The following is an 18,345-nucleotide window of genomic DNA, read 5'->3' as shown; positions in this document are numbered from 1 at the left end:
TGGGCCAAAGGAGTGCAATTTGTTTTGCACTCCTATGACCCATTTTCAGCAGTGAGCGGACTGAAGTCCGCTCTTTGACATCACAGGAATCGGTCCAGGCATCACGTCACCACGACAAAGTCTGGATCCGCCCGGGTGCATGGACTGATGCCTGCCTCAGCCTCTGAGCGAGCCACTGAGACCCTGAAATGGCCACTCCACCTCCACAGCTCAGCGGTCCAGTGAGCGTGGAGGAGCAGAGAAGTAGAGCTGCTGATTGACAGTCGGCAGCTCTCCGCTCGAGGATCTGGGAAAACCGAGCCATTGGCAATGTTTGATCACTCAGTTGTCAATGTAGAGACCGATGCTGCATCCACCTAGGTAAGTATAAATGGGCAAAACTTCTTTTTAAGGTATAACTAAAGGCAACATTTTTAGCTTTGGAAATAGTGGGGAGGGATTGAAACCCCTGACAGTTTTTATTGCTGTCTGTGCCCTCATTAAGGAGATTCATCCTCTCTATTTGTCCTGTGTACCATTATTAAAAGTGAAAGTTAAAGAAAATCCCAAATTTTGGGTTGTCCCCAGAAAAAGAAAAGAGGAAAAAGCTTCCAATGGAGACACTAGTTCTGGTGACCTGGGGGTCCCCAAGGAATTCTCTTAATTTGCAGGGATATCCTCTCACTTCCTGTTTGGCTATTGGGCAGGAAGTGAAGGGAAATTTTCCCCACTGGACACAGATGGTTTAAAAAAAAAGTGAAGGGGTTTAACCCTTCCTTTGCTCTATGTAAACGGGGGGGAAAAAAAGTTTTCCCCTAAGTTTCGGTGCATTTGCACGAGTTATTGACACTCGTGCTAATTCTTATTATCAGCACCACACCCTAGTTTTAAGTAATCTTTAGGCCTGACCTCCTACTCCTCCCTTTTTTTTTTTTCTTTTTTTTTTTTTTCTTATAGGGGTACAAAAACAGCTTAGGTAGTGAAGGGCTTAACTCAGGATTCCATACCCTGTATTTATGGTTAATGTAATTTTGTTTACTCATATTCTTTTCAATTGCAGTGAAAAAGAGGCAAAAGAAAGGAAAAAGGACAAGCAGAACATAAAAAGGAAGAAGGATTCTGATCTGCCTGCTGCCATCCTTCAGACGACTGGTGGGGTCTCTGAGCTGACTAAGAAGAGAAGCAAATTAGTTCTACCTTCTCCTCAGGTATGAGATGAGCACACTGATGTCATATTGTCTGGGGATTAAACAAGCTCAGGAACCTCATTTTTACTACTTGGGCTCGGTTCACGCTTGGGCATCACACCCGATTTGCACGGCAGTTCACACTGCCATATGTGAACTGCAGAGAGTGTCAATTCATTGTTAATGACACCCCCATTTCAGCTCACATATTGTACTGACAGTTCGGACATGATGATCAGATGAATATAAATATATATGTATATAAAAAAAAATTATTTATATAAAAAAAAAAAAACTCAAACAATATATCAAATTTCTATCAGCGCAAATAAAACAGTGATATACCAAGAAACAAAGAAACAATGAAAAAATACCCCCCCCCCCCCCTAGCTGCTGCACACACAGAAAATGCGTTTGCTTCGGCTATAAAATATACATACAAAACAGTGTTGCGCTTACTAAATAACTCCCAATAAATCCTAAAATAAGAATATGTGATTGTGATTAACTTGCAATATAGCAAGATACTGAGTGCATCAAATTTTCATGTTCCCTGACTGGGAATAGATAAAAAATACACAATTATGAAATATACGTGTTCCCTCAGTGGAAATAGTGAACAATAAAGATAAAGTCCACACAGAGAGCACTAGATTTTGCCTTTTCTATTCCCATGTGCACCGGACCCCATTGAGGGAATTTGTACTGGCTGGTATCCATCCAATCGGCTGGAGGCAGCACGGAAGGAATAGGAGTTCCATCATCAGCTGATCCCTTTGGATCCCAGAGAAGGAACCTGATTTTTCTGACCACCTGGTGAAACGGGTCAGAACGTGAGGTGAGCAGCTAGGATATTGAGGTGGAGGAGAGCACTTGCATTTTCAATGATTATGCACTGGTGGTGTGTTGTGCGTTTTTTATGCAGAAGACTCTGAGGATTATTTTTGTGCATTCGGACTCTTATTTTTATTCCATTTATTTGAGTGTGTTCACTTTATTGTTCACTATTCCCACTGAGGGAACACGTATATTTCATTAATGCTATTTTTCACTATTCCCAGTCAGAGAACATGAATATTTGATTATGTACCCAGTATCTTTCAGGTTTATATATATATATATATATATATATATATATATAATATATATTTATATATTATTATATATTATAGAGAGAGATCTATATCTGAAGAACTCTTGAGCTACGAGGAAAGGACAAACCCTCCTCCCCAACACACTTCAAAGAGCTGCACTCTTATCCACAGCCATCTACAAATTGAATGTCTACTATTCAGGACACTGGCGGCCATTTTCTTGAAGCCTGAACATGTTTTTCAGTGTTCTATAGCGGCAGCATGGCTCATGTGCTCACAGCCATTTTCCTTGTGTTTCTTGTCTGTGTACTGGATGCTGGGTGGCCATTTTATTGAAGCCTGAGCACTTTTCTAGAACATTTTAGGACTCATTCTGGCGGCTGTCACCGACACAGCTTTTGTTTCCTCTGCACTTGGGAGCACTCAGGGACTACAGACTCTACTTGTGAACAGCGCAAAACTCCTCAGGGTGGGGAGTCCGGTGGGAAAGAGCCCCTCAGTCAGTGGCAACAAGGAGGATGGGACTGTCACTGTCCTAAGTCCCCTTCGGGTGGCCGACAGGGTAGGGTCAGCATGGCTTCAGAAACTGGTGTTTCTTCCCCCGAAATCCAGGCAATTGCAACCGGGTCACCTGCTGACTGTGCAGTGCCCATGGACACCCTGACAGCAGACCTCAGTTCATTTGTTGCCTAGATGGAGGCGGTGCGTGGGAAGAAAGGTGTATTAAAGAGGCCCCTGCACCCCCTATCCTCTGGAGAGAGCTCTGACACAGACTAGGATCCTGCTGAGGCTGGTGACCACTGCTCTTTCTTGTCAGACGACGCTGACCAGGACCGCTCAGACAGTGAGGATGAGTCCCCGTCCGGGTCTGGGGGGCGACAAAGGGCTTGTTGGAGCACTTATCACAGCTGTGCATGATACCCTGAAGATTCAGGAGCCAGCGGATCTTCCTGCTGATGTACCGGTCCCTTTTGGGTCCCGCAAGCCAGCGTGTTCCCAAATCTGACTTATTTTGACAAGTTTATTTACAAGGAATAGGGTTGCCCACAACAGACCTTTTCAGTCCCTAAATACATGTCGGTGCGTTACCCTTTTGAGGAGAGCCTTCTCAAAAAATGGTTGGCTCCTCCGGTTGTGGACCCCCCCCCCCCCCCCCCCCCGTATCCAGGTTAAATAAAGTAACCACGATCCCAGTTGAGGGGACTCCTACATTCAAGGATCCCACGGACAGGAAGGCCGAGGCAGTGGCTTGTTTCTTGTTTACGGTTGTGGGGACAGCCGTGCGACCAGTACTGGCATCCGCACTGGTGTCGCAGACACTGACTGAGTGGGCAAAACTTTTGCACCGTGAATTGGGAAAGCAACAGGCTTCTCCTGTCTGCGTGGAACTAGCAGACCAACTAGTGCAAGGCCTTAAGTACGTCTGTGACGTGGCTCTGGATACTCTCCCTTTGTTATCCAGGGCTTCAGTGTCAGCTGTAGTGCTGAGGCATCTAATTTGGCTAAAATGCTGGTCTGCTGACCAGGCATCCAAAAAAGCCCTGGCGGATCTTCCCTTCCTTATCTAATGAGGCTCCAAAGAGCAGGTCACCGACATTATTAAAAAATGCCACCGGTGGTAAGAGTACCTTACTCCCACAGGCCAGGAAGGCTAAGGAGCCACGCCATAGGCAAGGGCCCCCCTTTTTTTTCCCGCTCAAACAGATTTTTCGTCCGCCCAGAGCTTCGATGAAAGCCCCCCCAGCCCGACAGGACGTCCACGGACGGTCAAAAACGTCCCTGGAACCGCAAGCCTAACAAGCCTGCGAATAAAAGTGCTCTTGTGTGGGGGGTTGCTTTCGGGAGTTTGCAGTTCCCGGGATGTAAATGGCCCTGTTGGCCATTTACATCCCGGGAGTGAAGAACTGGCAGGCGGGCTATTTGAGTCCTGGTTATCCGACCAATGGGTCTGCGATCTGATTTCCACAGGCTACAAGATGGTTTCTCTCTTGGCCGCCAAGCAGATTCTTCCCCTCCAGCATTCCCGTATCCCCAGGCCCTCTTGGGGGCGGTAATGGATTTGCTGAATGCGAGGGGTGATTGTACCAGTTCCGGAAGCGGAACGCTTCCAGGGATTCTACTTAAATCTGTTTGTGGTTCCCAAGAAGGAAGGGGTATGTCCGATCTTGGTCTTAAAGGCCCTCAATCACTTTGTAAAAGTGCAGAGGTTCAGAATGGAATCAGTTCGCTCAGTAGTCACTGCACTGCATCAAGGGGACTCCCTGGTGTCCTTAAACATCCAGGATGTTTACCTGCACATACCCGTATGCCTCCGGCATCAAAAGTTTCTGCAGTTTGCAGTCTGGGAAGCCCACTACCAGTTTGTGGCGCTTCCTTTTGGTCTGGCTTCAGTCCCCCAAGTCTTTACCAAGGTATTGGCTCCTGTTTTGGCGTTGCTTTGGCAACGTGGGATCGCAATCGGGGGATACCTAGACGATCTCCTCCTGAGGGCATCTTCCACCTCTGAATTAGAGGAGGATGTGGCGATCACCATGCAGGCCCTGCAAGAATTTGGGTGGCTGTTGAACCTAAAGAAGTCGGTGCTTGTGCTGACCCACCGTATGTAGTACCTAGGCTTGCTGCTGGACTCCAGGGAAGTGAGAGTTTTTCTCCCTTCAGACAAATTGCAGACTCTCAGATCCGCAGTAAAACTGCTGATGAACTACAAGTTGTCGTTGCTCCACTTTTGCATGCGAGTACTGGGACTCGTGGTAGCCTCCTTCGAGGCAGTACCTTATGCCCAGTTCCACACCAGAGTCCTGCAGAAGGAGATTTTGACAAAATGGGACAAATTTCAGTTGTCCATGGATTGACAGATCCAGGTGAGCCAGTCAGTCAGAGACTCACTGATCTGGTGGTTGAGGTCCCCGGTGATTCAGTCTGGGAAATTGCTCCTTCCTCTGAAATGGACGCTGACCATAACGGACGCCAGTCTATCCGGCTGGGGTGGAGTGATGGGTGTTCAGTCGGCTCAGGGCCTCTGGTCGATGGAAGAATCCAAGTTGCCGATCAATCTGCTCGAATTGAGAGCGATCAGGCTATGCCTCTCCACATGGTCGATGAGACTGCAAGGGCGTCCGATCAGGATCCAGTCAGACAACGCCACGGCTGTGGCATACGTCAATCAAGGGGGAAGAAGTTCAGCCGCTGCACGGGAGGTCGCTCACATACTTCGGTGGGCAGAGCGACACGTACCGGCCCTGTTGGCCATTTACATCCCGGGAGTGAAGAACTGGCAGGCGGGCTATTTGAGTCGACAGATGCTGGACCCAGAAGAATGGGCATTGCATCCGGAGACATTCAGGTTGCTGTGCCTGAGGTGGGGCACACCAGACGTGGATCTGCTGGCCTCCCATATCAATCGGTAGGTGCCAAGATTTGTGTCCAGGACAAGAGATCTGTGGGTCAATGAGTCAACGCGCTGATGGCTCCGTGAGATCAGTACCAGCTGATCTACGCCTTTCTTTCACTGAAACTGTTACCACGTCTGCTTCGCAGAGTGGAAGCCGAGGGGATCCCAGTGATACTGGTTGCCCCAGATTGGCCTCAGCATCCCTGGTACGCAGACCTGGTGCGTCTGGTGGCAGACGCTCCCTGGCGACTGCCGCTGCAAGAGGACCTTCTGTCTCAAGGTTTGCTTTACCATCGCTGGCTTTAACGGCATGGCTATTGAGAGCCGGGTGTTGAGGAACCGGGGTCTGTCGGACTCGTGATCCCAACTATGTTGAGAGCACGGAAATCTTCTTCTCGGAAGATATACCATTGTACCTGGAAAGCCTACATCTCCATGTGTGAGGAGAAAGGATGGCATCCGCGCTCCTTTTCGATATCCAGGATCCTGCTGTTTCTTCAGCAAGGAATAAACCAGAAATTGGCATTAAGCACCATTAAAGGGCAAATTTCAGCCTTAGCTGTCTTTTTTCAGTGACCCCTGGCATCTCACTCCTTAGTGAGTACCTTCGTTTAGGGGGTACGACATGTAGTCCCTCCGATGCGTCCACCGTTACTCCCTTGGGATCTGAACCTAGTGTTGTCGGAGCTTCAAAAACCGCCATTTGAAAACGGGGAGAATACCCTGTTGACTCTTTCCCAGAAAGTGGTCTTCCTAGTGGCCATCACATCGGCCAGGAGGGTTTCGGAACTGGCGGCCTTGTCTTGCAAGTCGCCCTATCTGGTTATCTACAAGGATAAGGTGGTGTTGCGTCCGCAACAGTCTTTTCTACCGAAAGTGGTCTCGGCTTTTCATATCAATGAGGACATTGTATTGCTATCTCTGTGTCCTAAGCCGAAGCACCCTAAGGAGGTGGCCCTTCATGCTCTGGATGTGGTTCGGGCTCTAAAGGTGTATTTGTCTGCCACGGCTCCTTTTCAGAAGTCAGACTCACTGTTTGTTTTGGTGGCTGGCGGTCCAAAGAAAAGCATGGCGGTCTCGTCAGCCACCATTTCCAGGTGCATCAGACAGATTGTAGTACAAGCCTACGCCTCGAAGGGGCATGTGCCGCACTTTCCGGTCACGGCCCACTCCACAAGGGCAATCGGCACATCTTATGCCTTCCAACACCAAGTGTCTGTCGCTCAGGTGTGTAAAGCGGCGACCTGGTCGTCTGTCCACGCGTTTACCAAGTTCTACAAGGTAGACGTCAGTGCATCGGCTGATGCCTGTTTTGGCCGCAAAGTTTTGCAGGCGGCCATGTAGTTGCAATTGAATATGCAAAATATATTTTGTTTTTCCTGGTTTTTCGATAAAAAAAACACAGTACTGTTATGTTGATGCACGGTTTTGGGTGATCACTCCTGTTGAGGATACCCTGATTTTTGTGGTGGTTTTTCCACGTACTGTTTTTTTTTTTTGTGGGTAAAGTTTCACTAGTTCCAACTTGCCATGGTGAATGAAGTTTTGTGCTGTTTTCCCACCCCTCGTTTTGGCACTAATTGGGGGTGTCCCATTTGTTAGAGAGAGGAGCTGTGTCGGTTGGTGAATATAAGAGAAAATAGGATTTTTTTGTACTCGTCGTAAAATCCTTTTCTCTGTAATTCACCGACCGACACAGCACCCGCCCCTCCTTTTTATCTTTACGTTATACGGCTTGTTGACGTACTGAGGTCTGCAGAGGGTTGTTAACCAAGGGACCGCCCCCCTAGGCGGAACTAAGAGTTCTGAGTGTTGTATTACAACTATGCCTAGTATTCTCCTACTGATAAGGTTAACAACCCATTTGTTACAGAGAGGAGCTGTGTCGGTCGGTGAATTCGAGAAAAGGATTTTACGGTGAGTAGAAAAAAATCCTATTTCTTTACAGAATTTTATAACTGAAACAAACTTTTTATTTATTTTTTTTCTGAATTTTCTGTCTTTTTTAATGTTTTTTTATTTGTTGCGCAAAAAATAAAAACCACATCAGTGATCAAATACCACTAAAATAAAGCTCTATTTGTAGGAACAAAATGATAACAATTTTGTTTGGGTACAGTGTAGCATGACCGCCCAAGTGTGACAGTGATGAAAGCTAAAAATTGGCTTGGGCACGAAGGGGGCTGTAAGTGCCCTGGTATTGAAGTGGTTAAATATTGTAATTGTAACTTATAATTGTAGGCCCTCGCATTTTCAGAAATGCCTTTCTCACCCATTAGAGATGTTGCCAGTCTGCAAGTGGAAAATAAAGCTGATAGAGAAGGCAAATGTTTAACATGCTAGTCAAGAGTTGGAGAGATTGGGCTTTCATGCAAAATGACTGAGAGCGAAAAAAGCACCCTAAATCCCCATTCACACTGAACTTGACTTTGAAATCATGCAACTTCACTTGAAGTCGCACGATTTCAAAGCCCCATGTCAGTGTGACTTCAGATTCAAGTCGCACCTGGAATCACAAAAAATAGTGCAGGAACCTTTTTTTCAAATCGGAGCTGCACCACAAAGTCAGTCGTACCGATTTGAACAGTTCCATTACGGACAGTACTGTGTGACTTGGACCGCACTGGTGTGAACTGGAGCTAAAAGTAGACTGGAACAAAAGCTGTGCCTTTTTTAAAAAGCCTTGCAGAAGGTAACCAAAAATATTAACCTGCATTGCTTGTGGTCTCCCCTGCAGCTAATTTTTTTCTATAATACTGGCAATTCTGGCGTTGCATGCATCTCTGCTTGGAGGTGATCATCTTTGTGGAGGACTGTGGATTTGCTTCCTTATGTCAGAGCTAACCCAAACGCCCCCGATGACTAGTGATCTAATTACTGGTTGGGAAATATTCAGGAAGTCACAGAAAATGTTTAGAAAGCCCAGATCTACATAATGAATGAAGCAAAAGCAGGGACATGCATGCTCTGCTTTCTCTACAACAAGGAAAATATTGAGCAGTGCAATAGTGACATTAACAAATATTACTCTACATCTTGTGAGATTAGCAGTCAGGCGAATCGCTGCCTCACACTACAGATATACAGCTATGAGGCTGTAGACACAGGAGTGCATAGGCACAGTCAGATGCTAGGAAGTACACTGCTTCTTTTCAAGAAGACATTTTTCAGGCTCCTGCTTGGGCACAATAGCAGGTGTCGCCTTCTAAAGAGTATTTTTTCATTGGATGTATTCCACATACAGCAGGGGTAGGCAACCTTAGAGAGACAGAGATCTGCTTGAAAAACACTGATGAAGTCGAAGATCACTGGGCACAGTGTCCTATTGTTAGATCAGGTTCACACCAGAATACGGTGCTAGAAAGGCATCTTCCATGTGTGGTTTGCCTGCACCGTACTGTCAGTCAGCTTTCTGCTCTGGGAGCTGTGAGAACGGAGTCATCGGCGATGTGCGATCGCTCGGTTCTCGGTGCAGAGGCGCCGAGGGGCAGATGCAGCATCAGCCCGATAGTGCCTAGGTAAGTATGATTCTGGAAAAAAAACAAAGCAAAACATCTCTTTTAATGTAGCATGGCGCTTAGATACCCTACTCATTCATGCTTATTAATAGAGCTGTACCAAAACACTTTTGGTTGTGTTGTGCTTTTGTGTCAAACTATCTTGTCCGATTCATGGTGGACTGAGCACAGAGTTCTTTGTGCCAGAATATGTCATACCCCTAGGCTTCACTTATTCCACAATATGTGGAGATTGTGTTAAATGCCCTCTTGTGTGAAAGAATCCTCCTAGCACCTGGAATTCTCATCCTTTTTTGTGTTACAGAAATGTTAATTGCAGTATAAGCAAATGCCTTTTTTTTTTTTTTTCTTCAGATATCGGACACAGAGCTGGAGGAAGTTGTAAAGATTGGCCAAGCCAGTGAGCTTGCCCGCCAGACAGCGGAGGAATCTGGAATCACAAACTCTGCATCCAGCACATTGCTTTCTGAATATAATGTTGCCAATAACAGCATCGCCCTGAGGACGCCCAAAACGCCTGCCGCACAAGACCGTATCCTGCAGGTAACATATAAATTGATAAATCGGCAGCACATAATGGCCACCTAAACGCTAATCGTTATTGCCACTGAAACACAAAACTTAAATCTAATAATGAATTTTCTTTTTGTAACCCCACTCCTTCCCATTTTCTTCATGGCCCGAAATAAAGACCCTGTAAATTAAAAACAAAAAAAGAACTGTTGTAGGTATAAAGTACAGACACCTAGAGGTGCACATACAGTTAGGTCCACATACATATTTGGACACAGGCAACATTTCATACTTTTTCCTCTGTATGCCACCAGAATGAAATTAAAATGAAACAATCCAAATGAATTTGAAGTGCAGAATTTCAGCTTTAATTCAAAGGTTTGAACAAAAATATCAAAGTACACATTTTAGGAACTGTATTTTTTTTTTTTACACATTTTTATACACAGTCCTCCCTTTTTCAGGGGCTCAAATGTAATTGGATAAATTAATATAATCAGAAATAAAATGTTATTTTTAATATTTTGTTGAGAATACTTTACTGGTAATAACTGCCTGAAGTCTGGAACCCACGGACATTACCAAAGACTGTTTCCTCTTTTTCTGATTCTTTGTCAGGCACTAACTGCAGCTGTGTTCTGTTTGTGGGTCTTTCTCCCTTTTTAGTTTTTCTTTCAGCAAGTGAAATGCATGCTCAGTTGTGTTGAGCTCAAGTGATTGACTCGGCAATTGCAGAATATTCCACTTCTTTTCCTTCAAAAGCTCATGGGTTGCTTTTGCAGTGTTTTGGATCATTGTCCATCTGTACTGTGAAGCGCCTTTTATTGCATTTGGCCAAATCTGGGCTGACAGTATATCTCTAAACACAGAATTCATCCAGCTGCTTCTGTCTTCTTTCACATCATCAATACACACCAATGACCCAATGCCACTGGAAGCCATGCATGCCCATGCCATCACACTGTCTCCACCATGTTTTACAGATGATGTGTGCATTGGATCATGAGCTGTTCCAAGTTTTCTCCACACTGTTTTTGTCCCGTCATTCTGGTACAGATTAATCTTAGCTTCATCCATCCAAAGAATGCTTTTCCAGAACTGGTCTGGCTTTTTTAGATGTTTTTGGCAAAGTCTAATCTGGCTTTTCTATTCTTCAGGCTTATGAATGGTTTGCATCTTGTGGTGAACCCTCTGTATTTGCTCTTGTGATGTCTTCTCTTGATTGTAGACTTTAACAATGATACACTCACCTCCTGGAGAGTGTCTTTCACTTGTCTGGAAGTTGTGAATGGGTTTTTATTTACTATAGAGAGGATCCCACGATCGTCCACTGTTGTCTTCTGTGGATGTCCAGGCCTTTTTATGTTGCTGAACTCGCCCCAGTGCGTTCTTTCCTCAGAATGTACCAAACTGTTGATTTGGCCACTCCTAATGCTATCTCTCTGATGGATTTGTTTCGTTTTTGAAGCCTTACAATGGCCTGTTTCACTTACGTGGACAGCTCCTTTGAACACGGTGTAGGTTCACAGCAATAGATTCCACATGCAAATACCACACTTAGAATCAACTCCAGACCTTTTACCTGCCTTATTGATGAAGAAATAATAAAGTAGCCCACACCTGGCCATGAAACGGCTTTTGATTCAATTGTCCAATTACTTTTGGGCTCTTAAAAAAGGGGATATGGCTATTCTTAAGAGCTGTAATTCCTAAACCCTTCCTCCGATTCAGATCTACATACTCTCAAATTAAACCGCATTGTGCATGTTCAACCCATATCCATTATATAACTGTAGCTTGAATTGTTTGGTGTCCAAACATATATGGACCTAACTGTAACTGCTGCTGTTATGGCTGAATCTTGGGTGTTCTGAAAGGCAAAGCTCTTGACAGTTATTTGACACGGACACCAGGTAATGTTGCACTTTGTTTCTTCCAATTCCTCAAGTATTGTTATAAATTACATTTTTCAGACATAAACATATATCGCACAGTGACGAAAAGCTTACGATTGGCAGTCACATGATTGGAAAACCTCCAATCACAGCAGTCATATAGTCACAATCCCCCTCCTCCCAATATGTCAAACTCCTTAAGACCCCTTTCACACCGAGGGCGCTTTGCAGGCGCTATAGCATTAGAAATAGCGCCTGCAATCCGCCCTTAAACTGCTTCACCATTGTCTCCGATGGCTTTCACACTGGAGTGGTGCGCTGGCAGGATGTCAGGAAAAGTACTGCTAGCAGCTTCTTTGGAGCGGTGTGTTTACCGTTCCTCCACCGCTGCTCCCCATTGAAATCCATGGGGCAGCGCTGCAATACCGCCGGAAAAATGCCACTATTGCGGGCAGTTTTAGTGAGGGGTAAAAGCACCCCGCTAGCGGCCGAAATGCGCTGCAAATCCGACGGTAAAACGCCGCTAAAAATAGCAGCGTTTTACCTCCGACGCTATGGGCGGCTTGGTGTGAAAGCCGTCTAAAGGGCTGCCAGGACACACCGAAAAAGGGTTTTTTTGTTTTTTTCAGGTACTTGTATAGCGCTGTGAATTTACACAGCGCTTTACATATACATTCACACCAGTTCCTACCCTCAAGGAGCTTACAATCTTAAGTTAACATTATCTACTACGTGTTCACAGTAGCGTTAACTTTCAAATGTGCCATCCACAACAGTCAGGGGGCAGATACACTGTGGTCCCTGTAGAGGGTCAGTGTTTTGCAGTGGGACTATTTTTGGCCATGTTGGCTCACTTTTGCTGCGGCTTACACAGGCATTGTTATCTCAAGCCTGGCAGCTCACACCACCAACTTCCCCTGCCTCTTCTGAATTTACAATTGACAGCTCCTGTAACCACTCCCTCACCGCCACAGCCTCAACATCTCTACCCCATCACCACTGTGCTTGCATTCCCCACAGTGCCCAAGAACCTTCACCTGACCCCCCCATGCTGTCTCAAGTTCAGCTGATCCCCGCTCTACGTGTTACCCCACACGTGCACACCAACCTCCTCATACCAATTCTCCCACCTTCATGCCCTTCACTTGCCACTGCATCAGTCTACCTCTGTGCTCATTGCCACAGCACCGATGCATCCACAGGCACTCGCTGTCACTGTACCAGTACGTGCTTCTGTGCTCTCCACTGCAGTGACGCAACCTGCACATTCCGTATACAAGGCTGAATATATTATAAAATGTTAGTCATTCATAACAATATTCACAGAGTCCCTGTAATGCAGTACCATAACCTATAATTACCCAGCAGGCCCACATGTGCATTTTTCTTCTGCGCTAACAAATCTAAATGTTCTGCCGTGAGCATCAAACATAACTGAAGATTTGATGAACATGATGTGATTTTTATGTATTTTGCAGGAAGCACAGAACTTGATGGCACTTACAAATGTTGATACCCCTTTAAAAGGTGGGCTTAACACGCCCCTCCATGAAAGTGATTTCACAGGGGTAACTCCGCAGCGACAAGTGGTGCAGACCCCAAACACTGTGCTGTCCACACCATTCAGGTGAGAATAACACTCTGCTTATTTGCAATCGGCTAAAGTGTGTGGCTGCTTTTCTCGCTGATCCAGCAGCTCATCCCAGTGGTAGTCATGGTAGCAAGGCATTTACAAGGCTGCTGAAGTTTTAAGGGTATACACATTTAATATCCGGATGACTCATTTATGCTGTGTGTAGATTACTGCTCAAAATGTACAATTATAGACGCAAATCAAACTTATCATGCTTTTTGATTGCTTAAAGAAGAACTCCAGGATGGTGATAACATTTTTGCATTAGCCCTGTGTAGTTGGGCAAAACTGCTAATTTGATTTGGATTAAAAGTGCATGCTGTGTACAAAATTCAGTTTTTAAAAATCTGTGACGTGATCTCTTTACACAGAATTTTCTCTATCCTTGGGTTCCAGGAGAAGGGATCTCTGAGCTGGCGACATTACTTCCTGTTAGTGTTTGTTACCACATACTAAGACTACAAATCCCATCATGCCCTGGGATTTAGAGTCTGAATGGGCGACAGTGTGTGTGGGACTGATAGTTTATGGGATGAGTCGGACTCCTGGCTTGCCCATCTAACTACAGTGGGCGGATCCGAGAGGCCCAGACTCCTGGTCTAATCTGCCCACTGTACAGCATAATTGGGTTGACGAGCAGAGTCTGATTCATCTCATACATGCCCACAGTCCTCATATTGCTCCACATTGAAACTGTAGTTCTCAGTAAAGCAAGATCTTGAAGCAGTGAGATAGTCTTAGGCTCCTGGTCCGATCCACCCACAGTCTGCATGGTTAGGACTGTGGGCATGTATGGGATGCATCAGATTCCTGGCCTATGCTGTACAGTGGGTGGGTCAGACCAGGAGTTTGAAACACTTTGCAGCAAGTGGTGAAGTAATCGCCTTACCAATCACTTTATTGAGAACTACAGGGGGGAAATGTACAAGATCAGTGGCCGGGGGATAGAGAGCACAAAGGCAACTGGTCTTATGAACAGGTTATGAGGGGAACAGAGAGGGCGCCTCACAGAATAAAGAAAGCTGGATTTATGACTTACAAGGGGACTGTACATTAAAACACACAGAAATTATTTAAAGGTATGGGACGGTGTGTGTATACACAGCTGTGGCCAAAAGTTTTGAGAATTACACAAATATAAATTTTCACAAAGCCTGCCTCAGTTTTTATGATGGGAATTTGCATATACTCCAGAATGTTATGAAGGGTAATCAGATGAATTGCAGTTATATGTAAAGTCTCACTTTGCCATTAAAATCGGCCAAAATAAACTTTCCACTGCTTTACAGCATTGTCGCAAAAGGACCAGCTGACATGTCAATGATTTTCTCGTTAACACAGGTGTCAGTGTTGACGAGGACAAGTCTGGCAATAGCTCTGTAATGTTGATTGAGGTTAGAATAAGACTGGATGCTTTAAAAGGAGGGTGGTGCTTGAAACCATTGTTCTTCCTCTGTTAACTATGGTTACCTGCAAACGAGCAGTCGTCATTGCTTTGCACAAAACGGGATTCTGAGGCAAGGATATTGCTGCTACTAAGATTGCACCTAAATCTACCATTTATTGGGTCATCAAGAACTTCAAGGAGAGAGGTTCAACTGTTGTGAAGAAGGCTTCAGGGCACCCAAGAAAGTCCAGCAAGCGCCAGGACAGTCTCCTACAGTTGATTCAGCTGCGGGATGGGGGTACCAGCAGTGCAGAGCTTGCTCATGAATGGCATCAGGCAAGTGTGAATGCATCTGAACGGACAGTGAGGAGAAGGCTTTTGGAGGATGGCCTGGTGTCAAGGGCAGCAAAGAAGCCACTTCTCTCCAGGAAGAACATCAGGGACAGACTGATATTCTGCAAAAGGTACAGGGATTGGACTGCTGAGGACTGGGGTAATGTAATTTTATCTGATGAAAATTACTTTTACAATTGTCTGGGGCATCCAGGGAAAAACCTTGTCCAGAGAAGAAATGGTGAGCGCCACCATCATCAGTCCTGTGTCATGCCAACAGTAAAGCATCCTGAGACCATTCATGTGTGGAGTTACTTCTCAACCAAGGAATTGGGATCACTCACAATTTTGCCTAAAAACACAGCCATGAATAAAGAATGGTACAAAAATATCCTCTGAGCAATTTCTCCCAACCATCCAAGATCAGTTTGAGGAACAATGCCATCTTGCTATAAGGCAAAAGTGATAACTAATTGGCTTGTGGAACAAACCATTGAAATTTTATGTCCATGGCCAGTGAACTCCCCAGACCTTCATACCATTGAGAACTCATAGTCAATCTTCAAAAGGCGGGTGAACAAAACCCATGACAAGATAGAGAGAGAGAGTGACGGCGTCCTCTAAATGCAGCAGTTCCAAAGGTGGTGCACAGGCACATCAATATTTTTACAAGGTTCATCCGTATATACCTAGGAAGGACAGACCGTGGGAGCTGATATACAAAGGTGTCGGCATCCATCCTTTAGCCAATGGCCGGCGGTGTGGTGTATTCCATGGCACTGCCGGACGGTTGGAACGTAGCCGATAAATGTATTCGTCCTGCTCCGCTGTGTGTTGATAGCGTGACTTCCGGGAATGGGCTTGAATGAGCGCCGCTTCCGAGCATGCGTGCTCCTTCCTCAGGCTCTATGGGTGGCCATATTGCTTGTGGTACAGAATAAATAAGGAGGTGGAGTGGAGGGGGCGGGCCATGTAAGGAAGCTGGGCTACATGTGTTACGGTAGCCATGGAGACTGGGCATGCGTAATTGAGTAGTGGAAGACTTGGCGTAGGGGGAATGAACGGGTTGGCACGTACCTGTGTGTGGGAATACAAGTGTCACACACAGAGGGAGGAAGATTATGCTAATATATATGGGCATGTGTGTGAGGGAGGGGATATGCTGAACACGGGGGAAGGCAACTAATAATCACAGGGGGCGGTGACTAATACTCTGATTGGTAGAAGGAACGGGGGAATACATTTACAAAGGAGAGGGGTAATTATGAACCAGAACAAGAAGCATATGTGTGTCAAGATGTATATGTATGGAGAGAGGCCGAATCAATAAGTTCTATTGGTCTGGAAGAAAAGGCTGATGGGGGGGGGGGGGGAATACGGAGAGAAATTTATATATTTATATATATATATATATATATATATATATATATATATATATATATATATATATATATATATATATATATATATTCGGAATAAATATAAAACTGAAAATAAATATAAAGAACAAAATAAAAATGTAAAGGAATAATATATTATGACGTATTGGCGCAACCAGGTAATACGTTGGTAGGGAGTAATATGCTAAGGACAGGAGGGGGAAAGTGAAAATGGCCTATAGTAGGAGGCTAGGGAGAAGGATGGGAAGGGAAAGAAGGGCGTGGGGGGGGGTTGAACAAAACCCCTGTCATCAGTCAGGATGTGGCCCAGAAGTTGATTGACAGCATGGCAGGGCAAATTGCAGATGTCTTGAAAAAGAAGGGTCAACACTGCAAATATTGACTCTTTGCATAACCCTAATGTAATTGTCAATAAAAGCCTTTGACACTTAAGAAATGCTTGGAATTATACTTCAGTATACCATAGTAACATCTGACAAAAAAATCTAAAATGCTGAGGCAGCAGACTTTGTGAAAATTAATATTTGTGTCATTCTCCAAACTTTTGGCCATGGCTGTAAAAATATATATATAAAATATTCTAATAACATTTCTACTTGGAGTTCAGCTTTAAAGTAGAATTCCAGTCTACGGTATCTGTATGCTGACTGCAGTTATTTAAATCTCCTTAATGTGATTTCGCTATTGACCATTAAGACATACAACAAAAGTCAGGTAATGCAACTTTTTGCTTCCTTTGATAGCAAAACTTCAAATGTCCACTCACTTTCTCCAGTGTGGAATTGTTGGAGGGCAAGCCTGTCTTTCTTCCCTTTATGTTGTAAGATTGTCACAGTGGCCTCCAGTCTTCTGGGTTGGTGCAGAGTGCTGGGCAATCTCTCTGTTCAAGGTTGTTGGTCTCATTCATCACTTCACTAGACCCCCCCCCCTTTCTGACCACTCATCTGGTCATGGTTCAGTCAGACGGTGGCATAGTTGTGGCTTGCATCAATTTAAAATTGTATTATTTTTATTTTATGGATAATGTAACTAGGGCAGTTAGGACAATACAAAGATGGGCAGATGGATGAAATCACATTATTGGGGTATTCAAAGCTGATCAGAAACCAGGAGCGTACTCATCCCACTTGGTTCCACCTGTAATCAAAAAGTATTACTTTTTGGTGGCAACCTCCTAAATAGAATTCACTCCTGGTTATTTGTTAAAATTTATAATTACAATTTCGCAGTCTTGATTCTTAATCTGCATTAACCATCTTCGTGTGTTCTCGTTTTCTAGAACACCCTCCCAGAGCACTGAAGGTTTAACCCCTCGTGGTGGCATGACTCCAAAGCCAGTTATTGGTGCAACACCAGGTAGAACACCACTGCGAGACAAGCTGAACATAAATCCAGAGGACGGATCGGTAGATTATAATGACCCAGCTTACATAAAGCAACTGGTAAAAAAAAAAAAGCACCTTTTATATGTCTCTTATTTCAGTTTGCAGTGTATTCTTAAGAATGTCTCTGTCCAGGCTGTAGTTAAAGTGGTTGTAAGGCTTACTTGTAGGTCCAAGAAATATCTCCTAAACCTATATGGACCATAGACAGCTGCGCGCAGGCGCACTGAGTACGGCATTTTCAACGACGGAGCTGCCGCGCGTGTTGGCTCCCGTGCGCATGCGCGGGAGTGACGTGTCATCGCGGCTTCGCCGAATGACAGCGGCGAAGCTGCGAGACCCCACCGAGAAGATGGATGCGACGGACTACAGGGGACAGCGGTGACATCGCTGGCTCCTGTGTCAGGTAAGTGACACATAATGGACTACTATGCGATGCATAGTAGTCCATTATGCATGCCTTTGCAGGGAATGAAAGAGGAAGTAAACTCCTCAGGGTTTACTTCCTCTTTAAAGTGGTTGCAAACCTAGTTACACCACTTTTACCTACAGGTTAAAGCCTATAATAAGGCTTACCTGAAGATACTGGAAATATCTCCTAAACCTGCACAGTTTAGGAGATATTTACCACAT

At 45.0% G+C, this 18,345-nt stretch overlaps 1 protein-coding gene across 1 annotated transcript in view; it reads left to right on the top strand.

The window, feature by feature from the left end:
• Window positions 1-18,345, top strand: part of CDC5L (cell division cycle 5 like) — an 85,364-nt gene that overhangs the window by 28,488 nt on the left and 38,531 nt on the right. The window contains exons 7-10 of the mRNA XM_077488956.1: window positions 1,040-1,187; window positions 9,524-9,712; window positions 13,056-13,204; window positions 17,610-17,772. Of these exons, the coding sequence (XP_077345082.1) occupies window positions 1,040-1,187; window positions 9,524-9,712; window positions 13,056-13,204; window positions 17,610-17,772 (649 nt within the window). The remainder of the gene's footprint in view (window positions 1-1,039; window positions 1,188-9,523; window positions 9,713-13,055; window positions 13,205-17,609; window positions 17,773-18,345) is intronic.

This window comes from Lithobates pipiens, unplaced genomic scaffold (genome assembly GCF_037356315.1).
Source record: "Lithobates pipiens isolate NorthernLeopardFrog02 unplaced genomic scaffold, aLitPip1_a1.2 Scaffold_18, whole genome shotgun sequence".
In the NCBI taxonomy this organism is placed as follows: Eukaryota; Metazoa; Chordata; class Amphibia; order Anura; family Ranidae; genus Lithobates; species Lithobates pipiens.
Note: the sequence above shows the minus strand (reverse complement) of the source record. Positions and strands in the feature narration are given on the sequence as shown.